Raw genomic sequence first — 18895 nt, 5'->3', positions numbered from 1 at the left:
TTCATTGCAATAGAGTCAGTTTAGTTTAAGCATCTGCCTTTGGCTAATCTCTCTTTACCAATTACTAGGTAAAGGTATATGAAGAGGGGGAAAAAAAGTTGCATGATTGTCTTTCATGATTTCTCCCCCTTGACCTTCCCCCAACTAGGGTATGAAATTTGAGGGTAACAGGGTTAATACAGTGACAACTCTAAATCTGCACTAAGAGATGTTTGTAATTCCAGACCTGCCCTCCTTCAGTATCATCTAGAAGAAAACAGAAAATGCTTCTCGAAAGACACATTTTCTAATTATCAATTGTTGCATAATACATCACCCTCAACTTAGTTTAAAACAACAGCCATTTTACTATCCTTCAGTCAGGACTTCAGGAAGATTTGGCTGGGCAGTCCTGGCTCAGGGTTCCTCACTTGGCTGCAGTTACATGGTCGGTGAAGCTGGAGCAGCAGGGGTCCAGGGAGACTGAGGGCCCTTCCCTGTGGTCTCGCCTCACAACATGATGGCCTCAGGACAGTTGGACTGCTCTCACATGGTGGCTGCAGGTTTCACAATCGAGCCTTGCTTTCCAACAAAAAAAGAGGAAGCTGCACTGCCTTTTATGATCTAACTTCAGAAATCACATAGTGTCATTTCCGCAGTACTCATCAGCTGAAACGCTAGAAAAGCCCACTTAGCTTCAAAGGGAAAAACATCAACCCCCACCTCTTGATAAAAGTGTCAAAATCAAATTGTAAGAAGAACATGTCAGATGGGAGATAATGTTGTAAAAATCTTTGGAAAATAAAATTTGCCCCAGAACATATCCTACCTCTCCCTGGGGCTATGAGAACAGTGAACTGCTCCATTCAAATTAAAGGCCAAGGTCAAGGTATATACGCAAATCCCTAGGGCTCAATATTTTCTCATTCTTGTTTCTGCCAATACTGTGTTCCATCTTGACTCCTACGGTCTAGCATACACTAGTGACTTAGGTCCTCCAGGTGTCCTGTTATAAAAAGCGGATCCAGAAGAATTTTTACTCAAAGTCATAAGAGAAACTAATGGCAACCACTTAACTCTCTGTGATTAGCAACTCCCTCCCCTCCAACCTCCTCCTCACAATGAGGGTCCAGAAACCTAGGTTCCACTCTAGCCCTCCCCCAAATTATTAAGAACCGTTTATAATTCACAGGTTCAAATCATTCTTTCCTTGATTTAAAGTCAATCTCTCATTGTAAAACACAAACACACACACACACCCCAATGCTTTCCTTAGCCAAATGTGACTGTGTTTTGGATAATTCATCAATTATGGTTCATGATATCTATTCACTATTCTGAGTGCCAAGGAATTATCATATTATTATTATCCTATTACCCTTTCTACTTCCATAAATTATGATAAATCACAAATCTTCATTCAAATACATCACTTTTAGGTACCTCATTTACTTTAAGATTCCCTCCTTCTCTATAAAATGTAATGGGAAATAAGCTAAATTCCATACAATAAATATTTATGGAACTCTCTGGTGTAAAACCACACACAAAAGAGATTACCTTTAAGGAAAAGTAGTTAAGTATTTGACAAGAAGAAAACGAAGGGTGTTTGTAGTAGGCAAAGAGAAACATAAGCAAGAAGCCCAGAGCAGAGAGAATGCGTGGCTTGATAAGGAAGCATAAGTGAACCGAAGATTCCTTATACAGATACACTCCAGGTACCTGGCTATCTGTGACCAACCATGAGGCTAGAAAGGCAGACAAGCGCCAATCTGTGATGTTCTTTACACAGTATTGTAAGAAGTTGAATTCTACAGGCAACAGAAAGCCACCAAATGCTTTTAAGAGGCAGAAAAACTTAAGGAGACCCATGTTTTCAGAATGATAATTGGCCACAATGTGGAAGATGGTTTGTGCGAAGAGAGTCTAGAAGTAGGAAAAACTACTAAGTTGGGGTGAAAGGAAAAAAGGGCCCAGAAATGGAATGAACAAAACAGATACAAGAACATCCAATCTGGTGACAGATACCTTGAACCAGGGCTGGGAGGTTGGGGGCAGGGGATAAAAGCATCCTGTCAAAATAAGAATCTACAGAAGTTGGTGAGAAGCATGTGTTAAAGTCAAATAGATCAAAGTCTAAGAGAGGAAATAAACCAAGACGACAGTGATTTTAAACTTACTTTCTGCAGGAAGCTTGGTTAATTATAGAAGAACATCACTAAACGGCACCCTAAGTGACAGACTATGAGCTAAGTCCATAATCACAAACTCAAGGAGAGTAACTTTTCATCCTGGTGATCATCTTACTCGCCTTATAAACCATGTTTCTCTCCTATGACAAAATTGGAAGGTACTGTAGAAACCAGAGGGCATGAGATGCCAGGGAACAAGAAACTTTAAAAACAAAGTCGTAAAGAGGAGTAACAGAATCAAAATGGAATCTGTACAAAGTACACATATATAACAGCAAAAATATCAACTGGCAGAGGATAAGAACTGGAAGAGGTTAGCCTGTAAGCTCTCAAATAAAAATGCTCCTGTCGCAGTAATTCCTCTTTCGTTCTTACCTCTGCTGCAGCACTGCTTCCCATGCCTCACTTGCAGATGTCTGAAAGGGCCACGGTAGCAAGCACTTCTCTTATTACAGACAAGAAATGGGCTTGTTGTTGCACCATCAGCCGGGGGGGCTTTCTCTCTTCCCCTTTGCTTCTCTATCCTCACCTTGGGAGGCTTATATTCCAGGTTAGCAGCAGGCCTGGCACGTAACATTAGAATATCTCCAAGCAGGAACTGCTTGTATTAGCTACTAGCATTAGATACCACCCCTGCCTGATCCAGCTCAGCCATTTTTCAGCTGTTTTTATGTGAGCTGAAGTGTCCTTTGTGGGCCATCTTCACATTCCCAAAGACAGCAAGGAAAATATGCATTTCTGTTTTGTCATCTCTGAAAAATAAGGGACAGTGGTCACTGACAGGGTCAGTGTCCCAAAGTCACCTACGCTGCTTATCCAGGAGAAGAGGCTGGTGAGCATTCCAGGGCCACTGGTCAGACTACTGGCTCTTCCTTGCCACTGCGGCCTCTCCATCCTGAACAGAGTTTCCAGAGCCATAACCATCGAGTAAATACTATTTTTTTTTTTTACCTTTTAAATATTGAACACCCATACAAAGCCAGTCTTCAGTGAAACATGTTGTTGGTATAAGGATACAGATTTCTGGCTTTGAATCACATCCAGTTATTATGCATTCCAAATCACATGCCAAAATTTTAATGAACTTTCAAATTTACATTTATGAAAACAGACCTTGGCACACATAAATGGGTTATTTTTCCATATCACTTTTCAAAAGGTGCCTCGTAGCTAAAACGATTCTGAGCTGTCTTCTGTCATTCAAGATGAACTCTACAAAAGAACTAAGTGTTCTTACTTTTACACTAATTTATTCTACATTGGTTTTACTCAGCATATGGTAAGCATATGGGAAAGAGAAGTGTATCTGGAAGCTGTTAGAACTGCATGTAATCAAAATCTACCAGTAGAAATCTAATTTGATTAATTGAAAATTAAAGTAGTAGTTAATCACTTGCTATTTGAGAAGGAGGGGGGATATCACTTAAAAATGAATCCTCAAACACACAAAATTAATTCTCTTTGTTCCAAATCAACACTTACCATTCAATTAGCAATAGCAAGAGTGTGAGGCACCCCTAAAATCTTGAATAGGTCCGCCCTGGCTTAACGCTAAAGTGAACGGCAAATTTTAAAGACAATATCTACTTTCGGCAAAGAACCCTGTTCCTTAAAACAACACTGTAAGAGCTAATTGATCTTTTAAGAGGGAAGGGGACAAGCTGAACCCAGGTCAAGTTTTCCAGCCATATCTAACTCCAAATTTTCATGCTTATATACAATCTACGAATTCACATAATCTGTTAGATGAGCATCTACAGCAATCCACTTCCTGACCCAAAGAGTATCAGCATCTGATGAAAAGCTGAGGAAATATTTCTTAAGTCTAAAATCGCTCGCTCCAAGTGACTGGGGCCTATGCTCAAAACTTCTATCATTTTTTAAAGATGACTATGGTATCACCACAGAAGATATTTACAGTAAGATCAAATTTTACATAACCTTTCTAAAGCTTGCCTTAAAAACCAGGCCTTTATTAGTTTCCTCCTTCCCTCCCAAACCTCTGGGATAACACAGTAATCAAAACCAAAATTAATCCCATGTTCAAAGCTAGCATATGATTTCTCAGGATTACCCAATTTCCTCCTGCCTGTGCATGCAGGATTTTGCTTACTAACTATAGCAAGTTCATTGTCTTCTTCAAAGGCAGAGCTGCAGTATTAGAAGAAAATTAACCAACCACATAATACCATGCAGCCTATTTCCAAAATGGAAAAAACAACAACAACAACTCAAGTCAGGACAACAGATAAATCAACAGGTTCAACATTTTAAATGTAAAATCATATCAAAATAAAATGTAAAGAAAAAGTGCATCTTACATTAAGAATGCATCATCAATCCAAATGACGTGTTCCCTCTAGGCTAAGAGTCAAAATATAACACATAAAAAAAGAATAAAAGAAAGCAGCTTACATGGCGGTTAAAGTAGGCACAGTAAACCTGAAAAATTAATTAGAAAGATTAAGATATTCAAACTTACATTGCCTGCTGCTTAACACAAAAAGGGAGGTTCTGTTTTAATCTCATCACAATAAAATATTTTAGGGTCCACTATTGACCAGAATCACACACAGTACCACTGCTTCTGAGACTGCTCTAAATTTAAAACATTGCAACTTTCTTGTCATAAAATCCATTTGTAATGGTCTCAGAAAATTCAAGGTAAATGAAAAACCCACAGAATGCTTGAAATGTATAATGAGGACAACAGATCTATTCCCTTACCTTTCCCCCACATTCCACCCTTGCTCTTTCATAAAGGAAAATGTCTTCAGTCTTATCAGTTTCCTTTCACAAACACTGCTTCATGTATCCTCAGGAGGCCCATCCACTAAAGGCAGAATGAAAGTGTTTACAGATGGTAGAAAGAGATAGGGGAGGACACCGCCCCGAGCCAACACTATCTTCCCAGGATCTAGGGACCCAAAGAGAAGAAATTCTAGTCCACAAAACCCCAGTCATAGCTTTAGTGAGGAACTGAAAGTAAATCTTGGAGGTAAAGAATGAAGACAAAACACGGTTAAAGACTCAGGCTATAAGAAAGGATCAGACAGATAAGCACTAACTGCTTTACAAAGTCAGACTCCAAACAATTCAAGTTTATAAGACTAACCTCTTGAATTAAAAAGCACCAAACAAAAAGTAGTAGTTTTTTTTTTTTTAATGTTTTAAACCCAGACGGCAAACTGTATTGGGCATGTTCACTAAAGTAAGTATACAGACCCCATCAGCCCAGCTGAAAAAAAAAGTATCACCAAGAATCCCAGTTTTACTGTATTCAAACCATTTGCATTTTACGGTATCACTAATGTATACACCTGTCATCTCTATAGCCTCAAGGAACTAGGAACCAAAAGAACATAGTACATGATTTCATTTTAAACAGTTCCATTTTAAAAGTCAGGTGATTTTGTGTTTGGAGAGGGTGGTGAAGGCATGACAAGGAATTATAAGCCAAAATAAGCCAGTGGGAATTAGAAGAACTAGGGCTCTGCTCTTTTCATGCAAAAGAGATACCTATTGTATCAGGCGCCATGTTTTTCCAAGTATGCACAATGCCCACAGTTAACATTTTGTGAAGATCTCAATGAACACGAGGTCTGCTTGGGCTCTTCAAACTCTCCCCATTGAGAGTCCAGACTGGGCCTCCTTCACATCCTGGTAGCACAATCACTGAAGCCTACCTAAGCTGGTGATCTATTTTTTGTGTGTGTTCACTGTGGGCAGTATGCTCATTAAAACGTGTGTTGAAAGGTATATTTATTCAGTTCAAATTTCAGATGAATATAGTGGGAAGAAGTGTTTACTATATTCTTTGTAACTCTGCTTTATCTCCAGATAAAAGTGGTTATTCCTCTCTAGCAGTGCCTGGTCTGAGTCATTAAAATATCCTCGCTGGAGGGCTGTTTCTTTTCTACCTTGCTTTTTCTCCTGAGACAAGTATTCACTAACTATCTGCACTTGAGGTTTGGGGTTGTTTTTAAGCATAAATAATTGAAATACTGAGTGATACCATGTTTAAAACAGCTCACCACTGCAAAACTATAATTATACCACAGCTCAAATCATTTCTGTAGATACATATCAATGCATCTTTCACTAACAAAATAACTTGTACCTTCTATCACATATATCTTTGAAAACAGATTACCATTATGTCACAAATACTACAGATTTTTGTTTTATATTCTGCTAAGTGACTTAAGAAACTTTCATTGTAAGAAGAACTATCAATTAGAGCACAGAGCAATGGCCAGGGTACAGTATTTTAAAAACAAATTAACCTGAACCTGGTCTGCACCACTTACAAATCTGGGCAGGCCACTTGGCTTCTCTAAAAATCAGAGTCCTTATCTAAAGGTGAGAATATCAACATTACACCCCATTTACCTCAGGTAAATTATGAGGATCAGATGTGAAAATGTTTTATATACCCTAAAATCCTATACAAAACCATAAAGGAAAGAACTGATAAACTGAATTATATAAACATTTAATATTTCTGTATGGCAAAAGGTAAAAGACAAAAGACAAATGATAAACTAGAAGAAAATAACTGTAACACATCTGACAAAGGATTAGTACCTCTAAAGAATTCCAAAAATTTGATAAACAAAAAGAACCCAAGAGAAAAAAATGGTCAAGAAATAGAAGAAATGCAAATAAATTAAAAGTATGTGGAAAGATGCTCAACCTCACTGGTAGGCAGAGAAATACAAATAAAAGATCATTTTTGCCAAAAATGAACATTCTCATGCATTGCTTTTTTTTGGGGGGGGGGGGGAGTATGAGTATCTACAGTCTTTTGGAAAGATACATGGTAAAATGTTATTATTTAAATTTTAAAAGTCATATATCCTTCAATCAAGGAATCCCACCTTTCATATTTATTCAACTGAATTAAAAGCACCAGTATTTAAAGATATATATTCAGGGATATTTTCATTACCGTTTAGAAGAACAAAAACTGGAAATGCAGCTCCCATCAACGGCATAAAAGCTGAATAAATCACAGTTGATTCTCTTTATAGAATATTTATCCAATCAAAATAATGAATTCTATGTCTCTGCATCTACTGATGTTGAAATATGCCCAAGATATGTATACGTTTAACTGAAAAATTCAACTTGGAGAATCACGTAAATGGTATTATCTAGTCTTGATATATATATATGTATTTTTTTAAGTTTTTACATGTCTATTTTATTAGCCAAATGAGAAAGATGTGGGAGAAACATACCATAATGTTAATACCGGTCATCATGAAAGGGTGATCCTAGCGTGGCTATGTGTTTACTTGCACATGTATATGCAGGGATGTTTATTAATTTCTGGGGTGACTGACTGACTTGTGAAAATTAAATGCATTACTTTTTATAATTTAAAGTTTTTTCAAGAAAAAATAAGTAATTAAGACCAAAAGAAACTAATCATAGCCAATATTAAAAAGAATATATGCAAATACATAATTAAAAATAAAAAGGCAATACTGCCATATCTTTTTTCAAATAGGAAAAAATAAATCTACCAAGAAAGTTAAAGTATAATACAATGAGTTCTATGCTGGATGCTTTACAATATTCTACCTCACAATTCCTGTGTCCCAAATTGCTACCATAAGTAAAAATCACAGAAGTAAAAGTAGAAAAAGTTAAGCTATGAAACATAATTAAACGCATCATTTATAGACGCACAGATATCACAAGTGCTCACACACACACTATCACTGAAGGGGAAAGAAAGGCAAAGGTGAGAAGAGAGACACCTGATGCTGAGGTTGAGGGCAGGGCATGGCAAGAGTAGCCACATCAGACATTAATAATCAATCATGTGCTCATCTCTGTGGAGCTGAGAGCAGCCTCAGAATTCCACTACTACCTCGGAGTCGTAAAGCAGGAGAAACCTATCTGCCTTCCCTGGCTCAGAAAGACAGATAGCCTAGCTGACCTTGCTGGAGGAAAAAGGTTTCCAAGTCTGAACCAATGATGAGATGCACGCCTCTGCCAACCCTTTCTTGCCTAAGCAGTTCAAGAGCAAGTTTTCAAAAGTATTCCCTCAGTAAATGGTACTAAAATGCTCATTCCTGATCAGCCTCCAAGAGAGGCCGCAATGATGTAGTTTTAGGGATTTTGGAACAATAGATGCCTCCCTACCTGGCGGGTGATGTGAAGTTCCATTAACATACATGTTTTTATTCCGTAATAGATTTTTCTTAATTTTATATGGCAATAGCATACCAGCATGGATTGGTAATATCAGACACTCGCCCATTTTGAAAGGTTTTGTATCCTCCTTACCTTAAACCAGCAGTTGTCAAATTGTGACCTCAAGACTAGCAGCATCAACGCCACCTTGGAACTTTCTGGAAATGCAAATTATCAGGCCTCACCCCAAAATGAATGAATTAGAAACTTTGGGGTAGGAAACCAGCTCATTTTTCAACAAGCTTTCCAGCTTGTTCTGATTCTGATAACCACTAAAGTTTCAGAACCACTGCCTCAAACTACCCATGTGAAGAAAAGCAGCTATAAGTGCAGGTGTTTTTACCCTGCATGCCTGCAAATTTTAACAGTAATAATGCTACTTCAATAGCATAACTTGTAACAAGATCATTAAGTAAAGTTCATTTGTTGTTTTTGGGTTTTTTTAATGTAGCTAATTTTTTTTTTTTTTTTTCAAGAAACTCTGTTCCTAGAAGTTGGTAACTGAGGTTACTAATGTAGCTATGGCCATCGCCAGAACTTCTTCTAACCTCACTGCCACAGACAAAGCAAAATACATGAGCAATATCTCTGCATACTAAGGATGTAGTTTGCAAAGCCGGCCTTTTGGCTATAACTCCTGCTATTTATGGTACTTGCCTTTTTTGCATCACCAGCTGTAAAATGACTTGACTTAAGTTAATATATAAATCCACACTCCAGTGTATAGGACAATTCAACAAACACAGATGATCTAACATCTACTATACATAAGACACCATATGAAGAACAGCATGTAAGGCCCTGACTTCAACAAATTTACAAACTAGTTGGAAAATACCATGCAGAATGTGGCAGAGACTCCCAGATTTCCACCAAAATCTGTTCTTCCCCCTTCCCTGCTACACAATATTTCCCAGCTTCCTTTGCAGTAGAGTGGTTGTATGAATAGCTCTTACTAATAGAATGTGAGAAGTGATATATGACTTTAGACATCTTAGACTTTAAGCAATTGGATATGCTTCTCCTTCAGTCCCACCCCCAGAAACCTGGACCTGGTGGCCACAGGGCTTCAATCACGCAAATGACAATACTGTGTCAGGGGATGCGGGCAAACAGACCTGAGTCTGGATCTCTGCATAAACACAGGTCCCCCAACCTGGATCGTGACTACGACTTACATAAATGAGAAAAACATCTTTGTTATTTAAGCCACTGTATTCTTAGGTCTCTCTGTTATGGCAGCCTAGCATACTCTGACTCAGGGACTATATAAATTCTTATATGCTAAGTGGTATACAATACATAAGGGGCTACAGAAAGGTGCTCCCCTCTATAGGGAGCATCACAGAGAAAACAAAAGTCATAGGAGCACAGTAGTGGAAAAGACTGTCGTCCCTCCAACGCCAAACCCCAAGCAAAGTAGAGGGAAGACCTGAGAGAAGGTGTGGCATTAATTTGCTGGGGAACAAGTTGCTGCATCTGGTGCTGTGAGTCATAATGCCATTCACAGGCATTTCAGTTTGATGGCCCTACTTACGGTTGGGTCTCAGTGAGCACGGAGACCGCAGTGGTTCTGAACCATTTCTGAAACCCTGATGAAACTTCAGACCATCCACTCAAAAATACATGTGCAAAAAAATGTTCTCACACATAAAAATTTCCATACCATTTGAAGAGGCTTGTGCCCCTTACCCCAAGTTCATGCACAGACCCACTGATACAAAGGTTTTGTGGTGGAGCTTCCATCTGAAGACAAGTTATGTACCTTCTGCATCAGAACAACATGGATTTTGTGAAGGTTTTCACACAAGAAAATGATGGACAAGCAAATATCACTAGATATGTTATGTACCATGGGAACCTAATACATAATGACAAAGAAATATAAAATGGAAGCAAAGTTACTAAGAAAGATATCCAGGAAACGTTAGCCATAAACCCCAGACCCAGCTCCATGTCTTACAGCTGTGAACATTAGCCCTGTTTCAGATCTCCTCCCAACTCCTACAAGACTTCACCAACCCCACCTGTGATCCACGTGTATATATATGTATACACACATGTACACACATATATATGCGTATATACATATATACGCATATATATAAAAGATATAGCCACTTTTTAAAAAATTGATGCAGAATTACATGTCATGATTCAATATTTGTAAATACTGCAAAATGATCACAAGTCTAGCTAGCATCACATTTTTTAAAAATCACAGTTCAATCTGATACGTAGCCTCACAAAAACATATAGAAAAGCATAAAACTCTAAATGTATACACACCCAAATACTTTAAATTACAGTTAATCAGAGAGCTTCAATAGTCTTACTGTTCTCATTCTTTGGCTTATCTCCAAAATTTTCATTACCTATCAGGTCCCCCTGTTATTCATCACTTTCTGTGTCTCAGGAATGTTATTTTATTAAATAATTGCCATGCCAAAAGGCACATACTACTATAAACATTTATTTGCTAGGCTGAGCAGAAACATCTATTTCTTTTCTGTCAAAACCTATTATAATGCTCTGTCACCTACAGAGTTGTGTAGAATCATTTCCAGATACACTTGAACCAAAAAAAAAAAAGAAAAGAAAAAGAAAAAGAAAAAAAAAAAATCTGTGTTTCTCCTAAAAGGGTGCCAAGTAGTTGCAATGATGTAGAAAGATTATGTGGGAATCTTGAGTTGATAACATATTTCTGTGAACTGTTTCCAAATATCTTCTTAACAGGTTCAATAAAAGACTAAAAGGTAAAATGTTTCCTAAGAAAAGTATATTATTTTTACAATACCATGAGATAATTGAAAATGTGTTCTAATTAAACTTGACTCACATATTTTAAATACCTACTAAATTTTCAGTAATATGCTGGAAATCACTAGCCAGTTGAAGGATATATGTTCCACTTTATAAATTAACTATAAGAAATAATTATACTTACGTGGTATTTGTATTTTTTAAACGAGTCTAATTCAATTTGTTAATAAATATTTATTTACTGCCTATGTGCTAGTATAGGTTTTCTGCAGACTCTTAAAGAGCTCAAACCCTAGTGTTATATAATACTTATTGAGTATCACAGTGTCATCAGAATTTTGGACAAATATCCTTAGTGACAAGAGAATGATGCTAAAGTCTATATTTGGAATTTTTTCAGTGGGCTAACAAGTCACTATCTACTGAGGAGGGCTATACAAATAATATCAAAAAAGAATCTCACACACTTACATCACAGTGCTCTCCACTGAGAGGAGACAAGAAGCAGTGGCACCCTGCAGCAATGATCACAAAAGAGTGCCCAGACCTTGCTTCCTACATACTAGTCCCCAGTAAAAGGAACCAAGGCTCTTTGAAACACTGGTTGAACCCAGGGCTGGGGCACTGAAAACATAAGATGCACTTGTATAGTCTCATGGGGTCAGAAAATTAAAAAGTGGGGCAGTGTGGGGCGGTGGGGGTGGGAGATGGAGATAGAAGTTTGTCTAAAGGCACAGGAGGCAACCTGCAGGAATTCCCACTGGCCAAAGTTGGGGCAACTTAAATAACACAATACACAATAATAGTAAAACTGAAATAAATATCCATGTGGCATACCGATATAAACAAACAAACAAACAGGGAGAAGGGACAACTTTTCCTTCTGGAAAAGTTCCTTCTCTTCCAAAATATTTAATAATCACGAAGAGAAAAATAATAACCTTACAGTGGAGAATCCTAGCAGATACCACCTTAACCAAGTGAACAAGGTTACAAATATTGACGATGCACTGTAAGAGTTCACCAAGGCTGTGCTATCTTTCCTAATAACACATAAGCACGGTCTAATCATGAGAAAACATCAGACGAACCCCAAATTCAGCGACATTCTACAAAATACCTGGCCAGGACTCTTTAAAAGTATCAAAGGTCATAAGAGATAAGGAAAGACTGAGGAACTGTCACAGACTGGAGACTAAAGAAACAAGCCAACTAAGTACAATGTGGGATGCTAGACTGATCATGGAACATTTAAAAAAAAAAAAAAAGGATGCTAGAAGAATGGATGAAATCCAAACAAATTCTATACTGTATCATAACTGTTCTATGTTTATTTTTTTAATTTACTTATTTATTTATTTATTTATTTATTTATTTATTTATTTACTTTATTGGCTGTGTTAGGTCTTTCTTGCTGTGCACGGGCTTTCTTTAGTTGCGGTGAGTGGGGGCTACTCTTTGTTGTGGTGCGCGGGCTCCTCATTGCTGTGGCTTCTCTTGTTGTGGAGCACAGACTCTAGGCATGTGGGCTTCAGTAGTTGCAGCACATGGGCTCAATAGTTGTGGCTCACAGGCTCTAAAGCGCAGGCTCAATAGTTGTGGCGCACGGGCTTAGTTGCTCCGTGACATGTGGGATCTTCCCAGAGCAGGGATCGAACCCGTGTCCCCTGCAATGGCAGGGGGATTCTCAACCACTGCGCCACCTAGGAAGCCCCTATGTTTAAATGTTAACATAAAAAGAAGCTGGGTGAAGTATAGACAGAAACTCTTTTTCCTATCTTTGCAAATCTTCATTAACTCTAAAATTATCTCAAAATAAAAGTTGTGAAAACACAAGAGAAAAAAATGATCCCAATTGCACCAGCAGCAAAAAATTACAAGATATAAACCGGACAAGAACCACAAAATAATTATAGAGAACATACATTATAAAATTTTATAGGACATAAAAAAGAAGGCAGGTGTAGGGAAAAATACACTAAATTCACAGGATAAAATAAGCTAACAATTCTCAATAAAGTTTAAGATGGATTACTATTTTGAATTTAAAAGGGGAAGGAACTGGACTTCTCTAAATATAATGTGGTATCTAGACTGGATATGAAACTCAAAAAGGATATTAGTGGAAAAACTAAAGAAATCTGAATAAAGCCTGGAGTTTACTTAATAGTGATATGCCAACATTAGTTTCTTAGTTTTTACAAAACTATCGTAGTAATGTAAGACTTTAACAGCAGGGCAACTGAGTGACAGGCTCAGGAACTCCCTATACTATCTTTGCAACTTTTCTGGAAATCTTCATTTATTCCAAAAGAGTTTATTAAATATAAATGTCTTATCACTTTCAGTTATATAAAGATTCCTGCATAGAAGCATGTCATTATATTAAGCCATATTGGACTTGATTATAATACATATATTTTTCTCACACATGTACGTACATATCTCATAGCATACATATCTCATGGTTAAACTCAGAATATCATTAAGTCTCAAATGGAATAAGCTGAGCTACAGTCACATATTTGGCTCACAAATCTCATCAATTATCAATTAAAAAGTACTTATTTTGAGTTGATCTTGTACCATCTAAGCCCCATCCCAAGTGCTGTGAATTCCAATTTCTTTCATGTAACATAAGTCTAGTAAAATAGAACAGCATGTAAATAACTACAGAATCATGTAAAGACTGATACAATCAAATAATTAGAGAGTCAGGGGAAGAACACCACAGTAAAGACACACAAGAGTTAGGCACACAAAAAAGAAGGGATGATTGATTACCTGGTAGACAGAACAGACTGTTTCCTAGAGAAGGTGGTAGCTGAACTGAGTCTGGAATGAAGACCAGGAATTCACCAACCATAATGAAGACAGGATGTTTGGAGAAGCAGGGATGATGTCTCAGAGGCTCAGGGACAGGAGAATCCAAGGCACATTTAGAAGTGGCAAAACGTTAAGGAGAGAACGCTAGCCCATGGCCACAGCACAGCAGCTACACAAAAAGCCAGAGAAGTAGCGGCGTGCGTATGTGTATGTATGTGTGTGTGTGTGTGTGTGTGTAAATGGGAGAAAATGAATGCTTAATTAAGTTCAAAACTCCCAAGTTGATAGAAGAGGAATATTTAATTTTAACTCAAATCCAAGTCTCTATAGAGACTCTCGGTTCAATACCATATTACGGGGACTTCCCTGGTGGTGCAGTGGTTAAGAATCCACTTGTCAATGCAGGGGACACAGGTTCAATCCCTGGGCCAGGAAGATCCCACATGTCACAGAGCAACTAAGCGTGTGCGCCACAACTACTGAAGCCTGCACACCTAGAGCCCGTGCTCTGCAACAAGAGCAGTCACCACAATAAACCCACACATTGCAACAAAGAGTAGCCCCCACTCACCACAACTAGAGAAAGCCCACATGCGGCAACGAAGACCTAACACAGCCAAAAACATAAAATTTTTAAAAAAGAATTCACTTCTAAATAAAAAAAAGTATATATTTTTATACACACACACCATATTACAGTAACTCTACCATAAAAGGAAGATTTAAACTGCAAAGAATTTTAAATGTACAGGCTCTAGACAGGAAGAAAATGGTAGGAAAATGTGTTCTCAAGTTATGTATGAAAAAAACAACTCTGCTTTCTGTTCTTTAAATCAGAATTGAATCCTGGATTTAATGAAGAGAAATCCCTTACTGTTCATGATGCCATAAGCAATTAAGACCAGCTAAAACTCATTAATTGCTGAAAAAATAGCCATAGTATTCTCATTCTATTTATCCAATGCAGCTTGGTGTTCAAGATCAACAGCAATCTAAAAAAGGGGGAATGGGACTTCCCTGGTGGCACAGTGGTTAAGAATCTGCCTGCCAATGCAGGGATCACAGGTTTGATCCCTGGTCTGGGAAGATCCCACATGCCATGGAGCAACTAAGCCTGTGAGCCATAACTACTGAGCCCATGTGCCACAACTACTGAAGTCTGTGCGCCTAGACGCAAGAGAAGCCACCGCAATGAGAAGTCTGTTCACCGCAACGAAGAGTAGCCCATGGTCTCCACAAATAGAGAAAGCCCGCTCACAGCAATGAAGACCCAATGCAGCCAAAAATGAATAATTAATTTAAAATAAAATAAAAAAGAAATTAATTAATTTAAAATTAAAAAAGGAATGAATAAATGCATAGGAACTAAAGGGAGAAAGACGCCATTTGATATTAAAAGGGAAAATTATTTAATTCTGTCAAGTTTTTTAACACTTGAAATCATGCTGTGAGGAGTTTCCTCATTAAACCAAATGTAAAAATGTAAAGAACATATATTCCTAGAACCCAGACTCAAATTTTCATAACAAAAAAATTTTTTATGAAGAAGACCCCATTACTATCACCACCAAACAATTCATGTTTTTTAAATTATCACTGAAGTAGATGAACAAGTTTTATATAGAAATCTCTTTGATAATTCACACTTCAAATAAGACCACCAAAGTCATCTCTTTCAACTTTGAAAGCCACCAAAGAAAGCATTAATTTAAAAAATTAAAATAATTGGATATTAAAGCTTAAACATTATTTGGAAGAAAGCATTGGCACATTTTAAAAATTAGCTTTTCCTCTCCAAAATACTGATAGAACCATTTGGACGACAGTACTAAGTCATGGTACTCCTTAGAAGATACAATTATTGGCTACTAATGTTTTGGTTTTTGTTTTTTGTTTTTTTAATACTTAAAGGTGTCTCTGTTTGTCTGATATCAAATTTTGAGGTCACATGTAACATTATTCCCTCTTGTTTCAAATATCCAGGGAAGCTCCTGCCCAGCATGTGCAGCATAAGAATAAGGAAGAAAACAAAAATAAATAAGTGTTCTGTCTCTTAAAATACTATTGGTATCAAGACACAGAATTAATATTATCCTTATCCTGGTTCTTATATGACAATCTCCATGAAAAAAAAAATCTATAAAACTGTTCCACAACATGATGGAATAATGAAGTATTTCTACCAGATGAATTTTACTATGTAAAATAAAAATTCTCTTCCTGACCTTTTAAAGCAGAGGAACAGAATTACTGTGCCTAACTAGAAATAACATTTTAAAATAAAAATACTAAAGAAAATGAGTGGGGTGCAGGGTAGGTAGCTATCACGAATGGCCCACCACAAGGTTTTTTGTGTTTTATTTTTCCACCACAAGTTTTATCCATGGTCTCAGGTGTGACTGCCACTCATATTCCTGCTTCCCCTTCCATTCAGAGGAATGCAGCCAATCTCTGAACGAGGCTCCTGCTGGGCACTGATGGTTCCCCAACTCCACAGCCCCTTTTCCCCTGCTGAATTTTTTCGATGTATCCCAAAGGGAGACAAGAAGTTAAACCTCTTCCTTCCAAAAGGAACAAAACAAATGATAGACCCTTGCTAGCTGCTTTAGTCAGAAGGGAAAAAGACCCCCTCAGGCTGCAGAGGGAAAAAGATCCCCCCAAGGCATCCTCAACAGTCTGGAAAGTAACCTACCCACTAGGAAGGGGAAGCGCGAGAGGAAAGCAGAGGAAGAGGAAAGAGAGGAGAGAGGATCCAGCATGAACAAGAAACTAAAGAACTAAAGAAGCAGGACCAGACAAAAAGGAGCAGGGAAAAAAGCACCCAGTTCCTTAACATAAATAAGTTCCACTAACAGAAAGACAAATTCAGCTCTTGGGTGGTTTTTTTGTTGTTTTTTTTGGTTTTTTTAAGGACCAAGGTTTTAAATGAAATTTAAAGCTCTTGTTTTCATTCCTCCTATCAAATGTAACAGTATCCCCACTACACATGCTTCTTATTTCATTCATCTGTAAACCATTCCTGTCAACTCTCAAATGCAAGTCTAGTCAATCTCAAGGTCACTGGGCACACATGCTTCTCCATTTAATAGGTTTGGGATACAACCTCGTTGCTATAAGATTTTTTTAGCTCTTTTAATGTGTCAGTCCAGGCTTTTAATACCTTTCATCAAACTATTACTCATAACTGGTCTCACAAGACCCATAGTAGTTTAGCTTAAAGCCTGACCCTCTACATTTACATGTTGTGACATTCTTTGAAGGAATTTATTAAAAATCATGGCAAGGATATTTGTACTGGGACCAAATAAGCAATATCTTTTGTAATTTTGGCCATGGCTAAGAAAGGCTTGAAGGTCAACAATGTGGGTGAGGGGGAGGGGGGAGGGTTGCTGTGGAGAAGATACGTATGTTTAAGATTAGAGCTCACTATAATATTTCATATGAAAAATTTCTTAAGGTACTAGGAATGTAAAAATCAAGTAAAACCAACAAATGTTTATTAGGCAAACAGGCACCCATGAGCTGCCGCGCACCCTGCTGACGATGATTTTTTTATATAAAGTAAACTTACTGAAGTTTAGTGTACATGCTTACAGAAAAGGGCAACAAATCATAAGTATACAGCTTGATGAACTGCTCACTAAATCAACAAACCAGAGTAACCACCACCCAGTTCAACAAATGCATTATAAGCTTCTCAGAAGCTTCCTCCTCCAAACTCAACCTATCCAAGGGAAGCATGATTCTTCTTCTGAACTTTTTAATAACAGAACCATAGACTACATATTCTTCCGTGTCTGGCCTCTTAAACTGTGATGTTTGTGAGATCCATTTACACTGCTGAGTATAGCAGTACTTGGTTCATCCTTACTAATGTACAGAACTATATTTTTCTACTGTAGGAACATTCTACAATGTATCCATTCTAGAGTTGATGGACAGTTTTAAGTTATTATGAGTAGTTCTGCTATGAATATGCTTGTACATGTCTTGTACATGTACCCACACATACACACACATTCCTAGGAGTAAAATATCTGGATTATTGAATATGTCTATGTTTAACTTTACTGGAAGTTTTCCAAAGTGCTTGCACCAGTTTACATTCCTAACAGCAGAGCGATAGTTCCAACTGTTCTACATTCCTGTCAATACTTTATTGTCTTTCTTAATTTTAGCCTTTCTGGTGGGCGGGTAGAGGAATTACTTTGTGGTTTAATTTGCATTTCCCTAAGGACTAATGAGGTTAGGCAACTTTCATATGCTTGTTGTACATATTACACACTCTTATGAAGTGTCTGTTAAGGTCTTCTATCCACTTTCTCTATCGGGTTGGCTGCCTTTTCTATATTGATATGGCCGAGTCCTTTATATATTCTGGATACAAGTACTTGGGCAGAAGCTTTTAACCTATTTGGTACAAACATGATATACACACATGAAAAACATCTACCTGTTACTTCTAAAGCCTATGATTTTTTCACTAAAGATCCTACATTTCAACAAGCAATGATGTAAGATTTAGTTTCTTCTATGGTAGCTCTTGGGAATTGAAGCCAAAAACAGTAATTGAATTAGAACATTAGAAGCTTCAGAACTTCATGTAGGTACTGCTTGCCTTCTAACCTAATGCATTGCAGAAAATGTGCTCAAACTGAATATCCAAGAGTCAAATCTGTAAAGTCAAACAACAGACGTGTTGAAGTGCCACAATTCTAAAACACATTAACATCAGTAACTTTGCAACATCTCTGGGTGAGGGAAAAATACACTGAACACACTTTCTGTAAGATATCTGAATTTCATAAATGAGAAAAGTGCTACACCTTAGACTCAAAGAAGCAGAGTAAATGTTGTAAGAGATGATCTATTTCCAGTGCAACAGAAGTTTATTAAAATCCCTAATTATCTCTCACGTTTTTAGAAAC

The 18895-nt window shown here is 37.5% G+C and overlaps 1 protein-coding gene across 3 annotated transcripts in view; it reads right to left on the bottom strand.

Moving 5' to 3' along the window:
* Positions 1-18895, bottom strand: part of MLLT3 (MLLT3 super elongation complex subunit) — a 254166-nt gene that overhangs the window by 159660 nt on the left and 75611 nt on the right. The window contains exon 1 of one of the 3 annotated variants that reach the window (XM_057723976.1): positions 4899-4983. The exons of the other annotated variants lie outside the window; for them this stretch is intronic. Within the exon in view, the coding sequence (XP_057579959.1) occupies positions 4899-4911 (13 nt within the window). The 5' untranslated portion in view covers positions 4912-4983. Of the gene's footprint in view, positions 1-4898; positions 4984-18895 lie in introns of those variants that run through there. 3 annotated transcript variants of the gene reach the window in all.

The sequence above is a fragment of the Hippopotamus amphibius genome, chromosome 2 (genome assembly GCF_030028045.1).
Source record: "Hippopotamus amphibius kiboko isolate mHipAmp2 chromosome 2, mHipAmp2.hap2, whole genome shotgun sequence".
Classification (NCBI taxonomy): domain Eukaryota; kingdom Metazoa; phylum Chordata; class Mammalia; order Artiodactyla; family Hippopotamidae; genus Hippopotamus; species Hippopotamus amphibius.
Note: the sequence above shows the minus strand (reverse complement) of the source record. Positions and strands in the feature narration are given on the sequence as shown.